This window comes from Otolemur garnettii, unplaced genomic scaffold (assembly GCF_000181295.1).
Source record: "Otolemur garnettii isolate 467f Iridium unplaced genomic scaffold, OtoGar3 scaffold00002, whole genome shotgun sequence".
Taxonomy (NCBI): Eukaryota; Metazoa; Chordata; class Mammalia; order Primates; family Galagidae; genus Otolemur; species Otolemur garnettii.
In genome coordinates this window covers 41,017,729-41,026,676 of record NW_003852397.1, presented here as the reverse complement: position 1 = coordinate 41,026,676, position 8,948 = coordinate 41,017,729, and the positions used below count along the sequence as shown (strand labels likewise).

Sequence of the window (8,948 nt, the reverse complement as noted above, 5' to 3'; positions counted from 1 at the left end):
GATACCCACTGAACCCTTCCTTAAAGAATTCATGATGCACATAAGGTAGAGAAGAGGACTCACATAAAAATATCTCTCTAACCTTATTTAACCCAGCACTTCCAACTTTATTTAATCAAGGAGCCCATTTTTCCCACCTAAGATCAATTAATATTCACAGAAAAGTAGTTGCCATCACTGCTCTAAGAAACACTGCCCGTAATGCAGATTTAAGTAACTCTCTTTACTTTGCTAGTGTGGATACAATCACTAGGAAAGGGAAAAGGGGGTGATCTTGCTACAGGGCCTCACCCCATTCATGGCCAGGTCTAAATCAAGTATCCTGTTGGTCCCCCTCTCACCATCTCCGGCCCAGAAAGATTACCTGGTTATACACAACAAACGATTATTCAGTTGGCATTATAGAACATTATAAAACAGCAACAGTCCTTGCTGGAATCTCTAAACAAACTCAGAGTTTTACATAAGAGAGATGCTCAGGGGAAAGATAACTTGTAGTTAAGTTAGTCTTACAAAAACATCCAGACAGACACCGAACACCACCACACTTGGTTAGAAATAATATTTATTGTCCCTCCCCCCATGTACAGATTACTTCTCAGAAACATGAAGTATTATCCATGTTCTCTTCAATTACAGTTTATAGAAAATAAACTTAACTTCATATCCTATCAACAATGTACTTATCATTTTTTTAAAACAATAGCCATTTTATTTTTCCATGTTAGTTCAAGAATAACTTCAAGTTTTATCTTTTGGATGAAATCAAGTCAATCTTTGTTTATCGGTAACAATTTCCTGTCAGAGCCCCTCCCCCAACCCCTAAAAAAATTCTATATCCTAAGTGATAAACTCTTCTTGTACATTCAGCAAACTTTATATTGGAAAAGAAAAGAATTGAGATAGGTATTTACTCTCGTGCACAGGAATAAATCTAGCTGAGCTTCTACACCTTGCTTTGCAATGATGTTTACATAAAATAAATCATCTCTTATCAAGTTACAATGGTAATTTCTTGAAATGTAGATAGGAAAGCTATACACTTAAATCCACTGAAATTTCCTTCTAATTTTTGATCTGTAATTAAACCATCAACATAAGGTTAAGATTCATCCCAAGATGGTTCCCCTTTCCCTCAGCTATTTCTTTTAAAAAGCCTGAATCCTCTCTCAGATCACGTAAAGAGATACGTTAAAAAGCACAGGAAAAAAATGTTTTAGCTTGCTGACATAATGCCCTGAAGTTTGCTGACATAATGCCCACATTTTAACTTTAAAATATAAAATCAGAGTTAAAGCATCACTTAATTCGTACAGTACATTAATCAATCAACAGTGTCCCACCAACTCAGAAGTTTCCTAAATTGGTTGTCTTCTCTGCATGTAGTAGATTTATAACCAATGACTCAAAGAATGTGCTTGTAATAGGCTGCTGGTTTAATTTTAGAATCAGAAATTTCATAATGGGCTATTTTCAAATATAGAAATGCTATGAGGGGCATATGAACTGTTAATTTTTTTTCCCATTACCTACAGGAAGAATTCATTCAAATAAAATTTTATAAGACAAAATGCAAATCTATATATCTATATAGAGATGTATGTATACATGTATATATTGAACCTAACTAAAGTTTTATAAGCAATACTAACAGTTCTGATTACACATTCCTAATGACTTAATTGTTTTAAAGATACATGTTATTATAAAGAGGCTTATGCAAAAGGCAAAAATTAATAATTAACATGATCTTTGGGGTTTTCAATATTACTTCAAAAAGCTGTTTCTATCCCCCATAGAAGAAAACTATGCATTTGTTTATCTTAGGAAAAAAAATTATAAAAAGATAATGCTATCATGTAAAGAATTCACAAAAACTATACCGTATATCCCATAAAAGTCATACCTACCAAGGTAAATCACAATTATGGTTTATAATGTATTACAGACATCACCATTGCCTTTCCTCTTTAATAACGAGAGGGCTTAATTTTTTTTTTAACTTACTTAACTAGTGCCACAGAAATTCAAGTCCCAGTAGCAACGAGTTAAACAAGGTTACAAAATAAGGCATTCTGTTCACACGTCATGAAAGTAACAGGCTTAGTGCAGCCAAGCAGACTCTTATTTTTGCAATTTTATATAATCCAAACATTTTATAGAAGGCAACCTTTAACAAGAAAATCGAATTAATTGCTATTTTCCAGGGAAAAACATACATAAAATCCCCAACTTTGGTTATTTCTCCTACTGCCATATACAGAGGCTGATCTTATTTACTTAATGAAACCCACTATTAGAAATGTGGATGAAATGTCTTTGACTATACCATTTCTAAGCCTGTAGGTCACGCACTAAATGATTTTTCAAATTATAGATTAAATCTAATTTGACAAAATCCCTGTAGTGTTACTTAGGAAAAAAAGAAGTGGACTCAGAACCACACACGCGCGCGCCCACATGCCATCATATTAAACACAGTTTCCTTAAACATTAGTTTTCCAGAAAGAATCAAAATTCTTTAGCATCAAGCTGCAGCATGTGTATAAAAGACAGCAATGCAATCTTTTTTAGCACAAAAAAAGAATATATAAATGAACTTTTAAACGACTAGTACCTTGAACCAAAGATTTTACCAAAGATGAACTCTAAAATACATACTTTTTTAAATTGGGGCTTAACTGCCTGTTGCACTTTTACATTAAGTGTTGCTTAAATAAACAAAAATAGAGCATAAGTTCAATATTCTACTGTCTAAACATTTTAAAGCAATGGTTATATCATCATCAACAGGTATAATGCACCTAATTTGGGTCTTTTGACACCTCTTTTTTAAGTTTATTGTATGATAAAGTTCTTCACAGTTTAAAATATTGTGAAGAAATATATTTAACTATATTCACATACATATTATGTACACATACTATGTATCTGATGTACCCATAAACTTTGAATATGTGTGTATCAGGAGGATACTCCACACATATGCAGGAATCCTGATAATATATGGTTGGTGTGGACTGTGAAATGATTTCCTAGAAATGCTTAGAAATAAGAATGTTATTATGAATAATTATAACAAAAATTTTACCTTATTTACATAGTGCCTATCTCCCAAGAGGTAAATATGCTTTACAAACATTTTTTAGTATCTCTGTGAGGGGCATTGGTACTATTATCGATTCTCATTTTCCACAACCAAGTAACCTGCCCAGGATCATACACTTTAACAGTGGTGGAGTAAAATACAGACATGGAGCTCTCCTAACTCCTTAAGTTTCCAATTATCGAACTAAATGGTCTTGTGGTGGTAACAAGATTTCCATCATTCAACAGAATTTCTACTACAAAGAATTAATTTCTAAGTCCTCATATACTTGCGATTGTGCGTTATAGTTATACCACAGGGAGATCAAAATGGTTTTTGGTTTGGCAGATGAAAAAGTCTAACATTCAGTGTGATTATAATTCAGTGTAACTTCTCCAGTTTAAGTGCGACACAGCTGATTGGTCTATTGGGGAGATGCAGTCAACGTCTAATCATGGCTGAAGAGCTCTCAATCCAAACAGCTACGGCATGATTACAGAGATAGTCTACAATCTTGTATTGTCTTAAAGGTCTTTTCTATCTCCACATAAGGTATACACATATAAATAAGCATTTTAGCACAAAATGTACAGTTAGCATCAGTTCATGTTTAAATAAACAAAGGCCTTAAGGGTGAACTTTAAAGGCCAAGAGCTCCTCAGAGTGCATGTTGTTTAAAGATCGAAGATCTGGTAACTTTAGAAGTAGTTTTGTAAAAATAGAGGCCTCATTTGGATGGTTTTTCATTATTAAGGTCCTTAGGGCACGGATGAGGGTTTCCTGCAAAGCCTCCACGGAGTTGACGTTTTCTATTCCAGAACGATCTGATGAGAAAGATTAAGGAAATATAAAGGAGAGGACATATTATTAGCATTAAATATAATTCTTGTTCATAAATCTCTCTAATGAATTCAAAACAAGGTTATACACATTCAAACAAAGGCAAAGAATAACTGACAAACTTAAAAAGTGACTGGCAACTTTTCCAGCTATCTAGTATATTATAAAACATATTTGGGCAGCACCAGTGGTTCAGTGAGTAGGGCGCCAGTCCCATATACCAAGGGTGGCGGGTTCAAACCCAGCCCCGGCCAAACTATAACAAAAAATAGCCAAGCATTGTGGTGGGCACCTATAGTTCCAGCTACTCAGGAGGCTGAGGCAAGAGAATCACCTAAACCCAAGAGCTAGAGGTTGCTATGAGCTGTGACACCACAGCACTCTACCAAGGGCAACAAAGTGAGACTCTGTCTCAAAAAAAAAAAAAAAAAAAAAACACAATGGCAGTGTCCATAGCTCAGTGGGTAGGGTGCTGGCCACATATACTGAGGCTGGCAGGTTCGAACCCGGTCTGGGCCAGCTAAAACGACGACGATAATCCCAACAACAACAACAAAACAACAACAACAAAAATAGCCAGGCGTTGGTGGTGGCTAAGGCAAGAGAATCTCTTAAGCCCAAGAGTTTGAGGTTGCTATGAATTGTGACGCCACAACACTCTACTCAGGGTGACAACTTGAGACTCTGTCTCAAAAAATATAAATAAATAAAAATAAAACACAATATGTATATATCATACAGTACATTTGATAAATCAAACTTCTTACTGCTTAAGAATTTTTATTCACAAAATATTCCAGGTTCTAAAACAAAAAATCAGAGGCTCTGATTTTTAAAACTTAATGTCATCTGCTGATTTCAACTGCTTCTAATTGGTAAAATAATGCGTATATATTTTTACTACGTGGAATATATGCCCCTTTGTATGTCACCATGCATGCATGGCAGGCAGCCTCCACAGAAGCCTCCATGATCCTCTCATCCTGGTATGCACACCCTTGCATATGCCCCCCCTCTCTAGTTGGCTACACCCACTCCTGTCATACAACATGTTAACAACTTGGCATTACCAGCAATAAAGTATCTTAAAACTAGCCAAACCTCTGTAGTTTGCCCACTTCTAATGAAAATAAAATGGCAGAAGTGATAAGATGTCAGATTTCTGAGATTAGGTACAAAAAGCTGTGGCCTCTGTCACTCACTCACGCTAAGAAAAGCCAGCTGCCATGTTATGAGCTGCCCTACCTAAAGGCCCACATAAGAACCTGAGAGTGGTCTCCAGACAATATTTTGCAAGGAACTGAGATGCTTAGTCCAACAGCTTGCAAGAAACTGAACTTTGCCAATAAGCACATAAGCCTGAAAGCAGATCTTTCCCTACTCAAGCCTTCATATGAGACCACAACTCTGTCTACAGATTGACTACAATTTTTTTTTTTTTAGACAGAGTCTCACTATGTCGCCCTCAGGTACAGTGCCATGGCATCACAGCTCACAGCAACCTCAAACTCTTGGGCTTAAGCGATTCTCTCATCTCCTGCCTCCCAAGTAGCTGGGACTATAGGCACCCGCCACAACGCCCGGCTATTTTTTGGTTGTAGTTGTCATTGTTACTTGGCAGGCCCAGGCTAGGTTGGAACCCGCCCGCTCCAGTGTATGTGGCTTGCACCCTAGCCGCTGAGCTACAGGTACAGAGCCTTGACTACAATCTTCTAAGAAACCCTAAGCCAGAGGCACATATCATACCCCAACCCTCAAAAACTGCAAGATAGTAAATGTTTCCATTTTTAACTCACTAAGTTTTACGATAATTTGTTATACAATAACAGATAGCTAATACTATGCAACTGTATTATACTAGTTATACTACCCTATATTCACTTTTATTTAGCATACTGTTTATTAAGTCATACAATATGTCAACAAATTAAGTAATTTGGCATTACCCGCAATAAAGTTATATTTAAATTAGCCAAACCTCAGCAGTTTGCCCACAGACTTTTTTTCAGCTACAAGGCCTTTTTTAGCTATAAAGCCTTTTTCAGCTGCAAGGCCTATTTCCCCTCTTTACAATAGAGGGCACAAGAAACATTCAAGAGCCCCCAGTTGTGAAGTTGTACTTGTAGTTGAAGAGGTCTTCCATTACAAGTAGTGACTCAAAAAAAAACCACTTGCAGTACAAATACTTAGAACTAAGACTAAAATTTAATGGCAATGAAGGAAAGTTAGATTAACTCTAAATGCAGAAAAAAATGAACTCCTGGCCTCAAGGGATCCTCTAGCCTCAGCCTCCCAAAGTGCTAGGATTACAGGAGTGAGCCACCACACCCGGTCTCTTTACATTTAACTTTAGCCAATTCTAAGGGTTACCTTTGCAAAAATAATTAAATCCTTTATGACTCAAGGGACATTTTAAAAAAAAAATTAAAGCCTTCAGTAATTCTTTGAATAGTCGCTCTTGCCTTTGATATTCAAGTAACTTTTACACATCCCTGCACTTCATTAAATCATTCACCACTTATTGAATGTACATGCTAGTTACTCTTCTAGGTGCCAGGAAATCAGCAGTGAACAAAACAAATCAAAATCCTTTCCTTTAAGAAGCTTACATTTTGGCAGAAAAAAGCACAGCCATGTGCCACATAATGATGTTTCAGTCAGCAACAGACTGTAAACACAGTGGTGCTACCATGAAATTATCACAGAGCTCAAAGATTCCTACTGCCTAGTGATGCTGTAGTCATTGTAACATCATAGTGCAACACACTGCATGTCTGTGGCGATGCTGGTATAAACAACCGCCTGTGCTGCCAGTCATATAAAGTCTAGCAAGTACAATTATAAATAGTACATGACAATAATGAAGACAAACTACTGTTATTGGTGTAAGTACTGATCTACTATCCTACACATTTTATTATTTTACGGTATACTTCTCCTACTTATTCAGAAACAAACAAACAAAAAGTTAACTGTAAAGCAGTCTCAGGTCCCTCAGGAGATATCCAGAAGGCAGCACTGTTATCATGGGAGATGACAGCTCCACACGTTATCACCCCTGAAGGACTTCCATGAGACCAAGATGCAGAGGTGGAAGGAGTGATACTGGTGATTCTGACCCTGCATGGCCTACTACTGTGTGTGTCTTAAAAGTTTAAACAGTTAAAAAAAATAAAAAATGTTCTCAGGAGGCTGAGGCAAGAGGATCACCTGAGCCCAAGAGTTTGAGGTGGCTGTGAGCTATGACTCCACAGCACGCTAGCCAGGATGACAAAGTGAGACCCCGTCTCAAAAAAAATAATAAAAATAAATAATGTTTTGAATAGGAAAAGAATCATAGAATAAGGTTATAAGGAAGGAAAATAATTTTGTACAGCTGCACAATGTATTTAACCTAAGTGTTACCAAAGAGTCAAAAAGTTTTAAAATTTTTTAAAGTTTATAAAGTTACAATTAACCTAAGATTAATTTATTATTAAAGAAAGAAAAAGAAAATTAATAAATTTAGCATAGCAAGCGTACAGTGTTCATAAGTCTACAGTAATGTCTGAGGCCTTCACATTCACTCACCCCAACAACTACACAACTACAAGTCCTGCAAGCCCATTCATGGTAAGTGCCCTATACAAGTGTACCATTTCTTATTTTTCATCCTGTATTTTTACTGTAGCTGTTACATTTAGATACAGAAATCATTGTGTACTGTTTCTAGAACAGGAACAAGCTACACAGGTCGGTAGCCCCATACCAGAGAGCCCAGGCATAACAGGCTATACCATCTACTCCGTGCTGCTCACACAACAATGAAACCACCTAATGGCTCTGTTCTCAAAACACATCTGTCACTCAGTGACACATGACTGTAACTAGTTTCAATCACAGGATCATTAATGTATAATACAAAACAGTAAGAATAACAGTAACCCTCACAATCAAAATAATCTAGATAGCCAAAGAAACAAAAAACTGGTACTGGGGAAGCATATTTGAGCTGGTCCTTCAGTGAATATTTTGTGTTTAGATGGCCTATGCTTTTTTTTTGAGACAGTCTCACTTTGTCACCCTCGGTAGAGTGCTATATGGCGTCATACTTCACAGCAACCTCAAACTCTTGGGTTCAAGTGATCCTCTTACCTCAGCAGCCCCAGTAGCTAGGGCTACAGGTGCCAACCACAATGCCCAGCTGTTTTTTAGAGGGGAGGTCTCACTCTTGCCTCAGGCTGTTCTCAAACTCTAAGCTCAAGTAGTCCACCTGCCTCAGCCTCCCAGAGTATTAGGGTTAGAGGCAGGGGCCTACACATCTTTATACAACTCAGAACTCCAGGGAAATGGATGCTCATATCTTAAAAATGTAAATCATATTAAATTTTTCTGAACCCTTAATTTCTAAAAGCATGGGTCTTTTATGATTGTAAGACCAAAGAATCTAACTACAAATCTGGCTGGCTCGTAAATAATCTTCTGGAGACTGTAATGTTAGAATGTACATCCTAAAGTGGAAATTCATCTTCTAAATGATACACTATCAGGGGTCCTCAAACTTTTTAAACAGGGGGCCAGTTCACTGTCCCTCAGACTGCTGGAGGGCTGGACTGTGGGCCCAGGATGAGTTGGCTGCTAAGCAGGACAGGCAGCGGGGGCAAAAACACCCAGCGGGCTGGATAAATGTCCTTGGCAGGCCACATGTGGCCCACGGCCATAGTTTGAGGACCCCCGCACTAAATGCTACCTACTACTTGCATAGTTTAATTTATGACATATCTATCTTCTACTTCCTCAGCTGGTTCTTCATCTCACTCCCAAACCTATACTCCTCATCAATCTAAGTATATTCCATTCCTCCTGGATAGAAGTCAAATACTTTCAATAAAAACTTCTATTTGGGTAGTGCCCGTAGCTCAGTGGGTAGTGTGCCAGCCACATACACCAAGGCTGGTGGGTTCGAACCTGGCCTTGGCCAGCTAAAACAACAATGACAATTCTAACAACAACAAAAAAAATGGTCAGGCATTGTGGCGGG

General features: G+C 37.4%; 1 protein-coding gene across 2 annotated transcripts in view; it reads right to left on the bottom strand.

The window, feature by feature from the left end:
* Positions 1–548: 548 nt before the first annotated feature.
* The window catches only part of NR1D2 (nuclear receptor subfamily 1 group D member 2), a 34,839-nt gene continuing 26,439 nt past the window's right edge, over positions 549–8,948 (bottom strand). For both annotated transcript variants that reach the window (XM_003781745.1, XM_023513767.1), the window contains exon 8: positions 549–3,912. In XM_003781745.1, the coding sequence (XP_003781793.1) occupies positions 3,716–3,912 (197 nt within the window). In that variant the 3' untranslated portion in view covers positions 549–3,715. The remainder of the gene's footprint in view (positions 3,913–8,948) is intronic.